At 34.6% G+C, this 19,655-nt stretch overlaps 1 protein-coding gene across 1 annotated transcript in view; it reads right to left on the bottom strand.

Annotated features, from left to right (window-relative positions):
* Nucleotides 1-230: 230 nt before the first annotated feature.
* The window catches only part of SEMA3C (semaphorin 3C), a 198,173-nt gene continuing 178,748 nt past the window's right edge, over nt 231-19,655 (bottom strand). Inside the window, exons 15-18 of the mRNA XM_066239185.1 lie at nt 18,233-18,390; nt 9,809-9,876; nt 7,637-7,767; nt 231-3,899 (exon numbers count right to left, since the gene is read on the bottom strand). Of these exons, the coding sequence (XP_066095282.1) occupies nt 3,486-3,899; nt 7,637-7,767; nt 9,809-9,876; nt 18,233-18,390 (771 nt within the window). The 3' untranslated portion in view covers nt 231-3,485. The remainder of the gene's footprint in view (nt 3,900-7,636; nt 7,768-9,808; nt 9,877-18,232; nt 18,391-19,655) is intronic.

The raw sequence follows: 19,655 nt of genomic DNA, 5'->3' as shown, positions 1-19,655 counted from the left end.
GCTTCTCCTGTGTGCCCTGACCAGGAATCGAACCCAGGACTTCCACATGCTGGACCAACAACTCTGCATCTGAGCCAATTGGCCAGGGCCTGGATGACATTTTTTATATAAATATTTCAGAGGAAAGGAAAACACTTAAATAGAATTCTCCCTGCTTTTGTTCTTGGGGGTTGAGAGGTAACCTAACATAGAATAAACAGTTTTAATGTGTTTGTTATAATGTCATTCTTTAATAGCATTTTATGTAAGTAACACTCAAGCATGGCAACATAATAGCCCTGAGAAATACACAATTCAAACTAAGAGGAAAGTATTATTTTATGAGGTGAATAGACAAATACATTAGTCAGAAGAATAAAGATGGCATTTTTTTTTTTTAAATTTTGGAGCTAATTTTCCAATTCTCAATACCTGTACACTATGAATGCAACCTTGTGAGGAAACCAAAGAAATGAAATATATATTCAAGGCCCCTTTAGAAAAAACAGTATTTTTGGCAATGAACTTCACCAAAAAGCACATATACATGAAATTTGTTGTAACTGGTTTTGATTTTGCAGAAGGAATTGTATTCCTGCAAAACAACAACAGTGCGACAATAACAAAAAACAAAGGAAGGGGACTGGATAAAGGATGGTGGGATAGAATAAGAAAAATGATAAAAATTGTTCTCCACAACAGTCTTCTGCAGCTTTCTCATCATGCATAAAATTTCATGAAATTCTCAATCCCTCTTTTTAAGTAAACTGTTTTACTTAGTCTAGACTTAAGACTATTAGAAGTTAACTATGCTTCATAACAAAGCTGCAGTTTCTCTCGACTTTAGCTATAACAGCTCTAGGAAACGGTCATCTTTTTCTGAAATTCTTTTCACTTTAGTAGGAATTATAAAGCTCCAGAAATACATTCATTATAAGGAATATATTAAAATTATTTTAAATTAAGATTCAGTTAAAATATGAACAAGAGAGATACTGAGAATTGGGCAATTAGGGAGTAATACAGAATCATAACATTGGAAGATTTGTTGGAATAACTTTTAATTTTTGTTGTTTCTTTTTTCTCCACTTCCATTAGTACAGACTGCAAGCCCAGAAATAGAAGAAATCTCAAAATTTAAATTTTGCCAGGCAAATGCTTTATTCAATATCCAATTAAATATTAATATACTAACCACATTTAGCTTATTTTCTTACACAGAATGAACATTCACTGTAATGACAGTTTCATCATGCTAAAATCTATTCACAAACCTACACTTTGAAGAAAAGTGCTTTTCTAGGAAATGTAATGTACAGTACAAATGTAAAACATATTAAGTCTTTGAATTATCAAACTACACAAAATAAAACCAAACAACCACCAACATTTAATATACGTTAACAATACTTTTTAGAAAGAAAACTTTCTTTACATTTGGCAGTTTTGTTCAAAGAGTTCTATAATTTTAAAAGTAATAAAAGTATATATAATTTAATAGTGTTAAAGTAAAAGGTATTAAATAGCACAAATAATATTACAAAACTAAACATCATTCTTGTTCATCAGTTTTTGGGTATACAGGAAGCAAGGGGTCTGGTGTAGTTTACCTTATCCTCTGACTAAAACAATTCTATTTTCAACTCTGTACACAGAATAGTTTGACCATAAACACAGAAGATGGTTTTGTCTTTACAAACATTTCTATTTATGCACGTAGAGGAGAAATAAAGAGCTCCATCTGCACCCTTTAAGAAGGAAAATTATTTGTATAATGAAATGTTTCAGAGACTACTTTAGAATCATATACATTTGCAATAATAGTTTTCAATTAATAAATTTTCTTTAAAAATGAACATTATATATTATGTTTAACTGCTATTTTTGCCCCATTGAGGCCTCCTCTTATAATGTGATAACTGACGACCATCAGGTTATCAATCATATTCTTAAAATCTAATCAGTGATCACCTTCTTTTTGACAATGAGTTTTAGTTCCTGAAGCTTTGCATTGCATTGCTCAAAAGGGTGCCATATTTACCTTGATTGCCCTCTTCTTAGATTGGTAACTACAAATAAAACTTTTAAATTTTGATTAGGCATATCATGTGATTTCTGTTTGTCCCTGGAAATATGAAAATATATTTAAAATAAAATATAAGAGCGAAATTTGTGACTTTAAAAGAAATAAGAAAGTATGAACAAATTTTCATATTTCTTTCATCTAATTGTTATTTGGAATAAAAATTCAATATTAAATTATCCTAATGAAATGATTCAAACACACAACTAGAAGATAATTATTTTATTCATCACAAAACTTCCCACATTTTTATTTACATATCAGTGAACAAAATGCACTAATATTCTCTTTAAAAATATTGTGTTTTTGTTCAGACTAGACTTTTTTTCATTTCTTCATCAAATAACCACCTCTCCAGCACACATAAAAGATCATTAAGAATGAACTGGTAACTTAAATCAATTATGATATCTGAGGGTAGTTTAAAAAAATGTGAGTTAATCATGAAATTAATTATTAAAGTTAAAAAAAACTAGTTACATTTTTGTAAACTTTTCATAATAAAATTGCATTTTCTACTTTGTCTTTTCTTATTATTTCATTATGATGGTTTCACCCCTCATACAAGTTTGATATTTCAATATTTTTTCTTTCTATATTTGTTTAATTTGCCACACTGATTAAAAAATTAGAACCAACTCAATAACTGATTAAACTATATTAGATTATCTTCTGAGTCTAGAATAACTTAAATGACTTCCAAAAAAAAGTGCTTTTGTTTGGAAGATGATAAGATAAAAAATATAATCTTAAAAGTTTCACTGACATAACTCCAATCAAAGACATTTATAGTGAAGGTCATTCATTTTATCTTCCTGAAACAAGGGAACAAAGATCAACAACAGATCTCACCAACTGACAACTTTTACAAAACTAAAAGTAACCAACAACATACTTCATTGAAAGTATATCAACTCTCCATTTTCTCTTTATGAACCACTTTTATGTAACTTTTAGGTGCCCCTTCCTTGTCTTTTTTTCTATTGTACATTTGACAGCTACTCTGTCACATGCATTTGTGACAAAACAAAACTTGGTATTTGTTTTCATTTATAAAAAAGTGACAATTAAAAATCCTTAAATTAAAGAAGGAAGATTACAGGGTTATGTGGTTCTTGCTCACTTAAGGGACGTAAGATTCTAGTTTTATAACCATCATGTTCATTTTAAGAAAAGGTAAATAAAGATATAAATAAAATCTAGGTTAATTTAAATATTTATATGCACCATGAGGACCATGACATGTCTAGTGGTAGTCAATATCATACAAGAAAATGCATGCTCATTTCAGTTCATGTAACATTCACTTTAGGAGTGTGTAATCACCATTCTCAGGAATTTCCCATGGGTAAGTACAAGACTTTTTGTTCCAAATTTGATCACTGAAGACAGATCATTGAAGACTATGGGAAGCAAGAAAACATTATGACTCTGGCAACTGATTCCTCCTGTTTCTACTTTTCCGGCTGTTGATGAGAGCCTTTAACTTTCCATAGTCCCCTCTCGTCTTTGGGGATTCTTCTCCGTGTTGATGTTGCTGCCGTGTGTCTTTGCAGTACTGATTAATCATCTGCATTTCTGAGTGGCTGAATGCCCCCATGATGTCCTTTGGGTGGAAGGGTAAAGCCCTCACAGAGCTGGCCCAGGTCCATGGGGACCACTTGTCTGTTACAACAGCTACCATTTCAGAATCTAAGACTTTAAAGTTGATCTTGGCGATGGTCTGCTTGAAGCTGTTTTCTGTTGCAATGCAGTGGTACAGTCCTTGGTCAGAATCCTGAATGGAGCGGATTAGGAGTCCTTGTGAAGTGGCGATGATGCGTTCATTCAGCTTGACCTAAGAGAGGCATCAAAGTTCTGAAAACCCAATTCTGTATCTTCTAAAAACATATAGCCAACATATACAAAATACTGTTAACTTTGGCAAAAGTATTGAATGCTAGCAAAATTCCTTCTTAGTGGACACAGCATTTTAGGTCAGCCCATTGCCTTCATTTGCACAGGAGACCCTGTCTCATGGGTACGGAACTTATTAAAGGGAGGGTGAAGTTATCACCGCATTGCCAAAAACAGCTTCAAGTGCATTCCTTTTGGATAGCTGCAGTTTCTTCACAGATAAACCCAGAATTTTGGTTGCATTTGGAATGTGACTCAGTCAAATATATAGCAAATTAAATTCACATATAATTTAAAATACCTAATTCATCCTGGAGTTCTCACCTTTTATTGTAACAAAAATATTTATCAGTAAAAGCATGAAACCATATTACAGTGTTGAATTTTACCTTTTTTAATGACTGAATATTCTCTTAACTAAAAATTATATCAGCAGAGAAGTTTTGAACACTATCAAGGGCTTTTCCCAATTATCCCACACTAAAGAATCATTAAAAATAAGCTGAGATGTCATTGTCTTATAAGACTTCCAAGTCGTTTTACTTTCCAAGAAAAGTAATAAAAAGCTATGAGGTTAATATTTAATTACTTTATAGGCTTATACTGAGGAAAAAACAACAGCTTATCATTCGCTAGACATCAGATAAATGCTGGAAATCCATCTTCTTTACAGTTCCAGCTACAGTATTTTCAAGGAACAGATTAAAAACCTAAGTGGTAAGAATTTCCTTGACATTTGTACTCTGGAATAGGCTTTCACTGATGAAAAAAAAATGACCCAAAATAATATAAAGGAATGCATGGGAAATGTTTTTCTAAATGGTACATTTCTGTGTATCATACATATTTCATTATTAACGGAGTCCAAATCAAAGAAGGTTCTTTTAGATAAAAAGTTAACCACACACAAAAGCACAAAAAAGAAAAGTATAGTTTTAAAAAAGAGACAATAGAACAGAACTAGTAAAGAGAGAACAGGAGGAAGTAAAGACTAAAATATATCAAGTAACATTTTGTTCTTCTTTTAATTTTTAAAGTTTAAATGTGTGTCATAAATAGTTTAAAGAACAAGGAAATATATTCAGAAATGAAGTAGAGAAAGCCTTTCCTTTTTGTGAAATATTGGGAAAAATTTTTGGAGGCCAAATTGATAATATCCATATAACATGCATGTAATATATATAATATTTGGTACAAATATTTCATTTCTATAATTTGTTAGAAGGTATACTCTTACAAATATGAAGATATTTCTTTTCATTATGTTTTTGATAAGAAGAAAAACAAGAAAAATCTGACCAAATAATAGCTTTAAGAACCTTAGTACATTCATTCAATGGAATACCATGTAACCAAGAAAAATGAGGTAGCTACACGTACACTGATATTAAAGAGTGTGCGGGGGAAGGGTAGAGAATTTATGAAGAATACTGAAACTATTCTGGTAGCCTTCTACTTTGGGAAGTGGGAATAAGTATTAAAGTGAAAAAGAAGAGGGCTTTTATTTTTCATTTCATGCTGTTCTGTAAAATTATTTGTATTTTTTTCACTAGTTTTCACTATTTATCTTCTTTTAAAAAGCTCTAGTATTTATGTATCATTAATATAAGAAATAGTGTATATTTGCCTAAACCAGTAAGAAAGAATTAGGATATTTTTAATAAAATATTAATAGTACATTCAACTAAAATAAGAATGAGTGGACTTGTGCTCTGTTTAACTTCTGCACAGAATAGATTTTTTTATAATTATATTACAGTTAATTTTTTCATAATATTAAATGATAGCATTCTTATGTTTTTGACAGAAAAATAATCAAGACAGTAATTAATATTTGAGACTATATTCTTGAGCATTCTAAAATAGAACATTAGCATTATCACAAGAGATTTAACTCGTAACATATTCCATTTTAAATTTCATTTATTTCTGTGGCATGTATGTAGGCTATATATATTAATTTACTTTAATTTTAAATACTAACGCTATATTCACTTATTATCTATTATTTTATTGAACTTTCTACTCAATAAAAGGAAAACATGCAGTTTTTGGTAGATAATTCCTATTTGAATTTTAGACTTCCCATTAACATACACACATGCAGGCTTTCTCAGAAAAGATGGTTCATGTTCATAGGTCATGTCCTAGCCCAAAACGTGAGTCTGTCTCTCTGCCTCCCTGACACTCATTTGATATAAAACAAAACACAACACTCCATTTGTATAAGATAATCATCATCACACATTGTAACTTCTATCCCAGGTTACTTTGCAAGGCAGTTATTATAAATCACATCCATTCAAAAGAACTTAAAGTTAGACTGTAAAAATTTCTTTTTTTTAATTTTTTTTATTTATTCATTTTTACAGAGGAGAGAGAGAGGGGGAGAGAGAGAGAGAGAGAGAGGAGAGAGAGACAGGGAGAGAAAGAGAGGGAAAGAGAGAGAGGAGAGACAGAGAGAGAGAAGGGGGGAGGAGCTGGAAGCATCAACTCCCATATGTGCCTTGACCAGGCAAGCCCAGGGTTTTGAACCGGCGACCTCAGCATTTCCAGGTCGACGCTTTATCAGACTGTAAAAATTTCAAGATTTCTTTGATGAAAGATATTTTGGCAAAGAAAATAGATATTAAATAATTTTTATTAATATTTAAAAAAAAATTTAGTATTACTAAATGATGGGACAAGAGGGGGGCCTTGAAGTCCATCTACCTCATCTTTTCTCCAGATAGGTAAATTCTTTTTTATGTAAGTGGTCATCAGCCTATATTTTAATATTCCAGTGATAAGGTACACACAATTTCCTCAACAGTTCATAATATCTCTGGACAGGCAGGTCTGAGAGTTAGAAAGTATTTTCTCATGTGGAGCCAAAATCTATCTATTTTAGTAATTCTGATGCAGTGCTATGTTCCACAGCATGGGATGCATCCACTCTACAATATAAGCACCAAAGCTGCCCACACAGAACACACAAAATGCAGAAGGCTCCGTTCTTCCCTTTGCCCTACCAGACTTCATGATGTACTGCGAACAGAATTACATTTTAGACTACTCTAAGGTTTTATACATACATACATACATACATACATATATAATATATATATATCTTCTTTTTTTCAATCAGCAAAAGGTTAATGTAAATTGAAGATTGAGTTTTCCCCTCTGAATCACTAAATAAAGGCAATGGTCCCATAAACAATGATTCTGTATACTACCTAACCCAAACTCGAGTTATGAATAATAAAGCAGAGAAAACATTACTACCACAAAGCAGAAAAATGCTTTATCGTATAGTTTAGGGTAATTTTATGCTGAGGAAAACTGAACTATTTTTTAAAGCCTCTTTTATCTTGTGAATCACACAAAGGTGCTCTTGTGTGAGAAGTTGGTGTCTGGATTTGCACACATCTTGTTTTTTTAACAGATGCTTTCTCATATCAATACCCCACCTGAGTGCCCAGGCTCTTGTTTTAATCACCATGTTGCAGAGGTGAGCAGGCAGGAGGATTTCTAATTAATCCATCAACCATCCAGACAAAGGATTTTACAGAAGGTAGCACCTGTCATCCCAAAGACATAAAAGGATGTTCATATGCTTTTCCTTTGATCTGAACCTCACTGAGGGCTGGTGACTTAATGCTCTTTCCAAAGCCCTGATTGATTGCTGCTACTCACCTCTTTCCTGCGGTCTTTGTCTTTCTGCAACAACCACTTGATAGATGCCTGCGGAGACTTGGGAGAGCACTCAAGGAAAGTGGTGTTATTTTTTACTCCATACTGAACAATTTCAGCTGCATTTCTATATGCTGAAAAGCAAAAATAAATGGGAGGGGGAACAGAATTTAGAGCATATTCTCCTATTTAAATTTCTATTTCTCTATAAAATTGTGGTATTTTATAGCAGCTCCCAAAAGGCAGTCTTAATCATTTGACAAGGAGCCTGTTATACATTATTTACCTGTTTGTTTTTTTTAAAACTAAAAGGAAGACAGAAAGAAATCAATATTTATTCAAGAATTACTCTACATTTGTGGGAGACTGCAAGCTAAGAAATGTCCTTGCAGTTTAAGGCTTAAGCCAAAGAGCTAAGCTCTTTGCCGCAGCCTGTTTGATTAAGTCGGTAAAGGCAATTTACATGTCCTTCCCCACAGCACCACGTTAGCTGTGATGCTGATGGTTTCCATTCGTCCCATCCCCATGTCCCTCGAAGAGACTGGAGGCAGTTTTCTTTTTACTCTTTGTTTTGTGAAGTTAAAACGTTATGCATGGTGGGGGGTTTTGGGCTCTTAGAAGAAGAGTTCCTGGTATAGGTCAGAAATGTGACTTTGTATCAGAGCTATCTTTGTTTTGCAAATGGTTTGCTCTCTGCACTATAAATAAAGTGTTTTGGGGGTGCTGGCTCACTCTTGCAAACCATCAGCTTGGCAAAGAGTCCTCCCAAACCCATCCTTTTTCTTTCCGTGTTTATTTTCTAATCCTCCACCATTTCCACTCGAGACCTGCAATCTTACGAGTTGGGCTGGCTCGCAACATACAGCATCAAATAGTAGAGGGGAAACAGTAACAGGAACACACTTAATAGCACCTGGAGCGTTTACTGCAACATGCTGCGACTGAGGTCCTCTCAGCTTTTCACAGCTGAGCAAACTGAGCCAGTAACTTGTGAGGAAACATATCCTAGCTGGAGTTAGTAAGTACTAGGCAACACTGAAGCCAGGATCTTCCGCCCCTAAATTCCACACTAAATGTAGTATAAATAAAATTTAGAATTTTCAGGAAAAGGCAGCAAGCATGCGTGGCCACAGTGTGACGTAGTGGTTGAGAATAGAGGCAGAGTCAGAGGTACCAGAAGGCAAGTCCTGACTTCTCTGCTGCTGGCTGTGTAAACTTTGACAAGTCATTTGATTGCTGTGTTTCAGTTTTACTTGGCTCTAAAACACAGATTATAATAATTTCATACAGGTTCTTTACTAAAATTTTAAATTAGGAAAAGCATTTAGTATAATCATGTCGCAGGTCAGAGAAGGACAGTACACTCATTTGCAAAGCAGAAATAGACTGTACCTGAGCACAATTTCTTAGCATTAAGTAAAATAATCCATTAAAAAAACCCATTTAGCTCAGGTTATGACTCAAAATCAACATGAGTGTTTGTCAAAAGCATATGGAATGATTATAAATAATAAAATCAAGGCTCTGTAGTACCCCAACATTCAGAGCAGGATTATTCACAATAACCAACCAATAGAAGCAGCTCAGGTATCCAGCGATGGATGAATGGATAAAAAAATGTTGATATATACATGTAATGGAATATTTTTCTGCCTTCAACAAGAAATAATTTCTAACACATTACAAAATGACTAATCCCTGAGGAAGACGCTATGTTAAGTAAAAATAAGCCAGTTACGTAATGACAAATTTTAAAAGTAGTCAGACTTTTGTTTTTCACAATTCTTAGTATACATACAAGTAGCATTTACTTTTTAATTATCATATATAAATACCATGAATCTTTTTTTATAGCAAATCTTTCTTTAAAATAAATACTTGAGGCCTTGGCCAAGTAGCTTAGTTGGTTAGAGTGTTGTCCCGATAAACCAAAGTGAAGGGTTTGTTCCCCAGACAGGGCACATACAAGAATCAACCCATGAATGGGTAAGTGGAGCAACACATCGACCTATCTCTCTCTTCTCCCCTTTCCTCTCTCTTTAAAATCAATCAATAAAAAAATAAGTAAAATTAAAAAATGAAATACTTGAATCTATTCCAAGGTTTCCCTAACTGAAATGTGATATGGAACATTGCTAATTTTTATCAAGTTTGATCATTGCTCACTTTTGATACCTTTTAGATTAAATCCTCTGCATTGGGTCAGTGGGTTGCCATGTCTCACATCCTGTCTTCGGCTCCTCCTGTAGGTGTGATACACAAATATATAAAATATATAAAAGACTTAGAATTAATATTTCCAGTTATACCACATTTAAAAAACAGCATTTTAACTTGTGATTATCTAAGCTTTCATAAAGAAAGAGGTATGATTATATGATATTTCTTGTTCAATGTTTCAATTATAAGGTGGGTATTTAATCTTTCTTTTAGTCTAAATTAATTCAGTATTTCTCCATCTACCACTTGTGATATAATGGCAATGAATTTCCTATTGTGCACATTTCCTTGGTAGATGCTAGATTCCAAATTAATCGTGTAAATTTTTAGCATAAAGATATTCATCCAAAGTTTTCTAAGATAATCACCCCAAAAGCATAAAGTCACCATGATCTTCCTTCTTACATTTTAAATTAAGCATATTTTCCTTAAAAAAGTCAATACTTTTTCATAGTTTCCAGAACACTAAAACTTTTCCAAAATAAATCATACAGAGATAGAACATGGGTATTTAATATAAAGTTAAGTAAATTGTTTATTTACTAGAATAAACATTTCCCTTTAACTTATTTTGAAAATTCTCAAGTCCACAGAAAAGTGAGTATATGAGTGCAATAACACTGGTATACCTAGATTCAGGAATTGTATTTTGCCATATTTATTTTTCACTAATAGGTAAGTATATGTCATGTATATATTATGAATGCACATATATAGCGATATAGAAAATAAGTTGCCATACGATGTTTCACCCTATTAATGTATCTTCCGAAAACAAGTAATGTATCCTCTAAGAACAAGAAATTTTCCTACACATCATATCACACTAAGATAATATTTATTCAATAATACATATTGTAAGGTATTTTTCCCTGCTGAGGAAGAAGGAAGGGTCTGGGGCCATGAAGTGTGAAATAATAAAAGGTTTTATTGATACAGAGTGTTTCCCGTCCAATGAGGTTCCCTAGCCCCGGGGACAGAGGCTAGGGAAGTCGCGTGGGGTGACCCGCGTGGGAGATATTTAAAGGGTCTCTAGGGTGGTCCAGCTAATATGACGTGGTGAAATCTCACTGGTTGACGGATGGTCGCTCTTTTCCAAAGGACTCCTGGGAAGTTTCTTTTGGCATGCCTGGCTGTGGGTGGTTCCAGCCAAAGTTCCCAGGTCTGGGTTCCTCACATGATTGTCCCCCATTGCTGACCACCCTACACATATAATACACATTTTATATTAAAATTTCCCTAGTTGTTCCCAAAATATCTGTTATAAATTTTTAGAAGTTTATTCATGATCCGCTTAAGATTCATTCATTGCATATAGTTGTCATGTATCATCAGCTTAAACATTTCAAAATTTTAGTTACATTCCTTATAAATTGATCATTATTTAAATAAAAGCTTTAAATTATTTGCAAACTAATTATTTCATTTCCTGAGTCTTAGTATTAGCTACATATATTAGTTTCAATTTTAGTATACAGTACAACAAATAAAAACAGAGCAACTTTCATTCTCTTAGAGATGATTTGTGGATATGAATATTGCTAGATGAGTAAAGGAAGGGAACTCTATCTTTAAATATTAGAAGTACAGGTCTAAATTAACTATTTACTATCAATGTTGAGAGGTATGTATGAATGAGTAACCACTTAAGTGGGTTAGTTATTAAGTTTCCTTTTTTTTTTTTTTTTTAGCAAGAGAGAGAGACAGAAAGAGGGACAGATAGGGACAGATAAGAACAGACAGACAGAAAGGGAGAGAGGTGAGAAGCATTAAGTCTTCACTGTGGCACCTTAGTTGTTCATTGATTGCTTTCTCATTTGTGCCTTGACTGGGGGGGGGGGGCTACCACAAGAGCAAGTGACCCCTTGCTCAAGCCAGTAACCTTGGACTCAAGCCAGTGACATTGGTCTGCAAGCCAGTGATCCTGGGGTTATATCTATGATACCACACTCAAGCCGGCAACCCTGCACTCAAGCTGGTGAGCCCACGCTCAAGCCAGCGATCTTGGGGTTTCAAACCTGGGTCCAAGTCTCTTAATATTTTTATCCTTAAAGATAAATTAAAATATTCAGTAAGAAGAAAAGAAATATTAAAATAACTCAGGAATTATCACATTTATAAAACAAAACCAATCTCAAGTAATTGATAATGAAATAAAAAATTTATTTTAAGGTTATAGCAAACTGTTAATAGTTTATAAACTCACTGGTTTATACACATCTGTTTATGGAAGTATAGGCATAAAATTTTGTGTCATTTAAGGAAATCTTTTTCAAAATAAGTCATATGATCTTTAAGTATAAATTTCTATACAATCACACAAACACAAATTAGTGGAAGTCACTGTTCTCAGAAAATACGATTATAGCTGAGCTCTAGAATAGTTCCTATATCAGATTTTTACTGTGTTACATTTATATATTTAAGTCACAGCATTATTTACTATCAGCCGGCTTGTGAGTGTGTATCAGATGAGTACCACGTGAGAGTTTTTATGGCTAAACTAGTAATTTTTAGCCATCAAGACAAGCAATATAACATCACAGTGGTTAAATTTACTTTTCTTTTTCTTTTTTTTTTGTATTTTTCTGAAGCTGGAAATGGGGAGAGACAGACTCCCACATGCACCCGACCAGGATCCACGTGGCACGCCCACCAGGGGCGATGCTCTGCCCACCAGGGGGCGATGCTCTGCCCCTCCGGGGCATTGCTTTGTTGCAACCAGAGCCACTCCAGTGCCTGGGGCAGAGGCCAAGGAGCCATCCCCAGCGCTCGGGCCATCTTTGCTCCAATGGAGCCCTGGCTGCGGGAGGGGAAGAGAGAGACAGAGAGGAAGGAGAGGGGGAGGGGTGGAGAAGCAGATGGGCACTTCTCCTGTGTGCCCTGGCCGGGAATCGAACTCGGGACCTCTGCACGCCAGGCCGACGCTCTACCACTGAGCCAACCGGCCAGGGCCTAAATTTACTTTTCTTTGATCAGCACTATGTTATGGTTTACCCAAGTACATGAACCTTCAAGCTGGGCAATCTGAATTTACAGAGCTTTCAGTCATTAAAAGACAAAAAATCATTATTATGGCTTCATCTGAACATTTTGTATGTGTAGATTTTCTATAAGGCATTCATATCATATCACAAAAGCATGTTTGCAGGCAGAATAATATTATATTGCATGTAGGATTTGGGAGTTGTCTCAAGTTGCCAATGTTCTTTCTATTATAGTCTATTATTTTGGCTAAACAATGAAATCATTTTCTGGTATAAAAAAGATATTTACTTGAAGATTGAACTGATTATCCTGTCTTAAAATAAAATTTCTAACTACATATCTGAATCCAGAATAAATAACATTTAGTCTAAATTGCATTATTTGATACAAATGTCCAAATATTTAAGATACCTGAGGGTGAAGAGGAAAAAATGCTTATATTGTTTACTATGAACTAACTTCTTTTAAAAAGAGAAACTACTGAGCCAATGATATATAACAACGCTATGTCAAAGTATGGACTCCATTGATTTCCAAGAACTCTATTTCTCTTTTCTACATAAAAGACATGTTTTTATTTCATTCCAATGAATTTCTCTGTGTGATTTTGTTCCAGGTAGACATTACAATTGGAATAAAATCAATGTGGAAAATTCTCCAAATGAGCATTTTTATCATTAGTATTTAATCTCTAAAGAAAAAAATGCATACTACATATGGGAATTTAGGAAATAGTTAATTCATTCAGCAAATATGCTTTGCTTTCACTAAGTTTAGAAATAATTTGGAGAATTTAGATAGTATAGATACTTTAATAAAACTTCCAGTGTGTGAACCAAAGATGAATATGGGTAGGCCAGGGATACCATATACATCGCATTCTTACCTCTTTGTGAGAGACTTAGGACATTGCTGGAGATCACCAAAATAGCTTTTTACATGGCTACCCCTTCCTATCCCATGGTACATGATTTTTTGTTGTTTGTACTGTTTTTTTTAGGTAAAACTGACATAAATTTCAGTTGTAAAATGCAATTTTTCCATATAAGTATATATTGCAAAATGATCAACACCGTAAGTCATTATCTATAACCATATATAGTTGCATTTTTTTTCTTGTGATGACAACTTTTAAGATAGCAATTCTCAAATATTCAACACAAGTATTATTAACTACAGTCACCATTATTTTATAACTAAGTTTTTACCTTTTGGTCCACTTCACCCATATCTCCCAGCCTCCAGCTATCTCTTTTGGCAACTACTAGTCTATTATCGTTATCTATGAACTCGGTTAGTTGTTTTTAAAATTCCACATATAAGTGAGATAATATGGTACTTGTTTTTCTCTGACTTATTTTGCTTAGCATAATGCCCTCAAGGGGCAACTTTATTGTCACAAATGACAAGATTTCACTCTTTTTATGGCTGAACTATATTCCATAGTATATATATATTAGTATACACACAAAATCAATACTGAAAAAATGCTGCAATAAACATAAAGGTGCATATATCTTTTTGTATTAATGTTTTTGCTTTCTTTGATAAAATACCCAGAAGTGGAGTTGTTGATTATATTGTAGTCTTTTTTTTTTTTTGAGGAAACTGCATACTGTTTTCTATAGTGATGTGCCAATTTAAAATCTCAGAAGGATTTCCTTTTCTCTATATCCTCACTAATACTTGGTATTTCTTGTCTTTTTGATACTAGCGATTCTAACAGGTGATATCTCATTGCAGTTTGATTTGCATTTCCCTGAGATTAGTGATGTTGAGCATCTTTTCATGTGCCTGTTAGCTGTCTGTTATGTCTTCTTTGAAAATGTCTATTTAGATCTTCTGACCATTATTTAACTGGATTATTTTTTAGCTATTGACTTGTATGAAGTTTTTATATATTTGCATATTAACCCAATATCAGATATATAATTTGCAAATATTTTCTCCCATTCGGTAGCTTGCCTTTATACCTTGTTGATGATTTTTTTGTGTCCTGTGCAGAAGCTTTATAATTTGATGTATTCATAATTGTTTATTTTTGCTTTTGTTGCCTTGGTTTTGGAGTATGATACAAAAACTCATCAACAAGACAAATATTTTCTTGTTCTACTTTTCTTCTAGGAATTTTGTGGCTTCAGGACTTATATTCAAGTGTTTAACCTATTTTGAGGTAACTTTTGTGTATGTGAAAGATCAGTGATCCAGTTTTGTTTTGCATGTGGCTGTTCAATTTTCCTAACATCATTTATTGAAAATACTATCCTTTACCCATATTCCTGGCTCCTCACCATAAATTAATTGACCATATATAGGTAGGCTAATTCCTGGACTCTTTATTCTGTTCTACTGACTATGTGTCTGTTTTTATACCAATACAATACTGTTTTGATTACTATAACTTTGTAATATAGTTTGAAATCAGGAAGTGTGATGCCTCCAGCTTTGTTCTTTCTCTAGATTTTGTGATTTTATACAAATTTTAGGATTGTTTGTTATATTTCTGAGAAAAATGGCATTGGTATTTTGACAGGTATTGATTTGAATCTGTAGACTACTTTAGATAGTATGGAAATTTTACAATATTAAATTTCTAATCCATGAGCACAAATATATATTTTATTTGTGTCATTTTCAATTTCTTTCATCTTGTCATAATTTTCAGTTTGCAGATATGTCACCTCCTTGATTAAGTTTATTCATAGGTATTTTAGTCTTTTTGATGAACCTGTAATGAGACTTTTCTCAATTTCTCTTTCTTATAGTTTGTTATTAGTGAATAGAAATGTAACAGATTTTTGTATATTGATATTGTATTCTCCAACTTCATTAATTAGTTCTAACAGCAAACTCATGATACATGATTTAATACCAGGCACCACATTGTAACATTAAAGAACTGCAAGACAGTTTCAGTTCTTTGTTTATAGAGGGAACATGATTACAATCATGATTTGTGATATTATGATGACATGTGGAATTTATATCATGAATATGTCTTAGAAAGAATAACTGGGGTTGTAATAGGTGGGAGAATATGAGAACTTTAAAATATATCAGAAATATGTATTCAATATTAATAATCTACATATAGTATAGAATTTTATTTGATAAATATTCCTTTGTTAAAAAAAGAATGCTTGTTTTGTCAAAGTCAAGGTCTGAGAATTTTACAGGGAAGGAGTGTGAATCCCCAGTTCTATCATCTTACAGAAGAGGCTGGTATGCTTACACAACCATGGGAAGATGTGCTCCCCACATCACCTTCTTTCTTAGAAAGTACAGGGCTTCATCTTCTTTCAGCATGAAATCTGTTCAATAGTCTGAAGACTGGATTCCAGGTTTTACAGATGCCAACTTTTAGAATGACTTACCAAAAAGAAAAAACAAACAAACAAAACCTATTGCCTTACAAACAGTTTGGAAGTACTTCTGAAATATATCTGCTATCATAATTGAATGGAAAAACAAATATGGTTGAAAATACAATGTCCACAAAAATAATTTTTAATTTCAGAACACATTTAGTAGTTGCTTGCCGCACACTTTGTCCAGCTCAGACCTTCAGCCCAGTACAGAGAGAAGATCTCAGGGTAATGAAGTCCATAAATTACATGTAGACATCAAAAGAAGCTATAGACATCCTAACTAAATCTTCAAATGACATGGAGGAACATGGGTCTTAGAACACAGATACTAAAGACTCCTGGTTTAAAGAATGGGAGTTCTCTTTATATCTCATAAGTGTAAATATAAAAGATTTTCAAATTCTCTAGCCCAGGCTACTCCTCTCTACTCCAGATTCATATTTCTAACTGCCTACTCAACATATCTACTTGAATATCTCATAGGCACTATTAACTTACCAACTTTCTCCCCACATACCTACTCCTTCCACAGTCTTCTTTCTCATTAAATCCCATCTACATATTTCTAATGTTCAGTTCTGAGAACTTGGCTCATTTTTGAGGCCTCTATTTCTTTAACGTCCCACATTTATAAATCAGCATATTTTGTGAGCTCCATTCAGAATCAGACCACTTTTGCCACATCCACCTCTATCAACCCTGTGCGAGTCCCCACTATGTCTCACCTGGACCATTAGACTGCCCTGCCCGAAGCTTCTCTCCCCTTATCCTCCTCCTTCCTCAGAGCTGCAATCCCAGACAAACCCAACTAGATGATCTCATTAAACCAAAGTCAAATGTTATCACTCACACGTTCAATGAGGCCCCCATACTTATTTGAATTCAACTTTAAAGATTTCAGGTCCCTCTCTTTGAAATGCGATTATTAATAAATCCCAAATAATGCCGTGGTATCATTCCTTTCCACATTGAAATCCCGGTTCAGATATCACATCCTTAGTAAGGCCTCCCCTGCTCATGCACTTAACACTGCAACCCCTGCTTCCTTATCTGTCTTCTTTGCCTTTTAAAATTTGTAGACCTTCTCATTTTTTTGATATGCTAGAGGGTTTCCTTATTTGTTTATTGTCTGTCTTCCCTCTTTAGAATTTATTATCCAAGGCAGAAATTTTTGTTTTCTTTGTTGTTATTCTCAGAGTGATATACCTAGCTCTAGAACATTGCCTGGCAAATAATTGTCCCATGACTCAAGTTTGTTGAAATAATAGATAAAAGCATCAAAATAACCTTGATGTGCATAAGTGCAAGGATTGTTTAAACTGTCGATGTCCTTAAAGGCTTGTATCTATGAGAGAGAATAAAGCAGCTATAAAACATCATCAAATTCTACATGTTATTTGCGCTACAATTTCACTTCTGGTCATCCTTTTCCAAACTGATGCAAGCTGGTACAGAGTTTCCTGCCTAAGTGTCTGCTTGGATAGAAGACCCTCCGCCTCAGACTGCCTTAGTCTCTTCATCTAACCAGCAACCAGATGCTCACCATTTTACAGGGTTAAGTATGGTCATCAGGTTTTGAAGGAAACTCAGGGTAGCCATCCAGCAGCAATGTTCCTTTTGCCCAAACTAGCATAAGCATTTGATTACAGGAGAATTAAGTAGCATAGGGAAATCCTAGGAAGGTGGGATTTAAGGATATACTTAATCAAGTTTATAGAACCAAAGATGATAAAAATATTAGGTAAAGTGAAAATAAAAACCAGGATAAATGCTGCTTGAAATATTTGATGAATCACAGGTAGGAGATTATGTTATGGAAGGTGCCTTTAAAAAAGAAAAGAAAATTTCCAAATTTTCTAGTTAATGTAGCCTTGAGAATCTGTTATAAAAGCACTGCCACCTTCCTCAATCTAAAGTTCCATGCAGTGCTAACCATGTCTGCTGCTGTAGCACTGGTTTTAAAGTGTAGCACAGCTGTCTGGTGACATCCGTTCTGATTTTCAGCTGAATGCTCAGTACTCACCGCTTCCCAGTTGGGTAGAACCTAGAGCAAGAGTGGCCGTCCCAGGCGCAATACGGGTCCCGCGCCAGGCAGCAGTCGGCGCAGGCTGTGCCGTAGACGTGGCAGCGATGCAGAGACACTTGGGAAACCCCTTCATTGGAGCTCACATATAACTGTTGCTGTTAGAAGAATGATGATGATTTATTTCAGATGTGGATGTTAAAAGAGGACTTTAAGCAGGGACACATTATAATACATGACCACAAACCCTTGGATTCATTTTGAAAATAGACTAGAAATGGGAAGCAAACTCCAGAAGGGGATAAAGCCAAAATAAATAGAATTTTCCTATGTTAATATGCCTATAACATTACCACTTTCCTGTTTAAAGAAAAAAGCTCAGCGCACCATGGAGAATGGCAATGTGTTTTAGACATTGGGCTTCATTGTTCTCTCAGATTTGAGCTAACATGTTACAGATTTAAATTCTGGTGTTTGCTTTTTTCTTTGAATGCTGCCTCTTAGCAAAGCACAAGGCGGTGTCTTTATTCAAGTCTGGCAACCCATCACGTCAATTTGAAAAAATGAAGTCTAAAATACAAGGCATTTAAGTTTGGGAGCAAAAATAGATAGTAGTACATAAAATTAAAAATTGTCTTCATATGCTTTTAAAAATGACATATTTCTTATTAGAGGAATTTTTAAATTATGTAGAAGAATACCAGTATTTATTTATTTATTTTTTTCTTTTTCATTTTTCTGAAGCTGGAAACAGGGAGAGACAGTCAGACAGACTACCGCATGCGCCCGACCGGGATCCACCCGGCACGCCCACCAGGGGCGATGCTCTGCCCACCAGGGGGCAATGCTCTGCCCATCCTGGGCGTCGCCATGTTGCGACCAGAGCCACTCTAGCGCCTGAGGCAGAGGCCACAGAGCCATCCCCAGCGCCCGGGCCATCTTTGCTCCAATGGAGCCTTGGCTGTGGGAGGGGAAGAGAGAGACAGAGAGGAAAGCGCGGTGGAGGGGTGGAGAAGCAAATGGGCGCTTCTCCTGTGTGCCCTGGCCGGGAATCGAACCCGGGTCCTCCGCACGCTAGGCCGACGCTCTACCGCTGAACCAACCGGCCAGGGCCGAATACCAGTATTTATACTGAGGCATGTCTTAAACTTTCTGTATATCCAGAGCTATTCAGTAAAGTCATAAAGATTTAATTTTTCATTTTGTAGGGTGTCAGGAATTTTTTATGATGCTGCTCTAGTTACTTTAGCTGAGCATAAAACGTTTCTCAGGAGTGGAAGGGATAAGTGTCTGATACTAAATATTTTACAAAAGACTGATTTACAATTAAGTTAGCATAGATCTCTAAGCTGGAACTTGAATACATTCATCTGAACATTCTTGTGCATGCACACATACATCTACACATATTTGTATATATATA

This window comes from Saccopteryx bilineata, chromosome 7, assembly GCF_036850765.1.
Source record: "Saccopteryx bilineata isolate mSacBil1 chromosome 7, mSacBil1_pri_phased_curated, whole genome shotgun sequence".
Taxonomy (NCBI): Eukaryota; Metazoa; Chordata; class Mammalia; order Chiroptera; family Emballonuridae; genus Saccopteryx; species Saccopteryx bilineata.
Note: the sequence above shows the minus strand (reverse complement) of the source record. Positions and strands in the feature narration are given on the sequence as shown.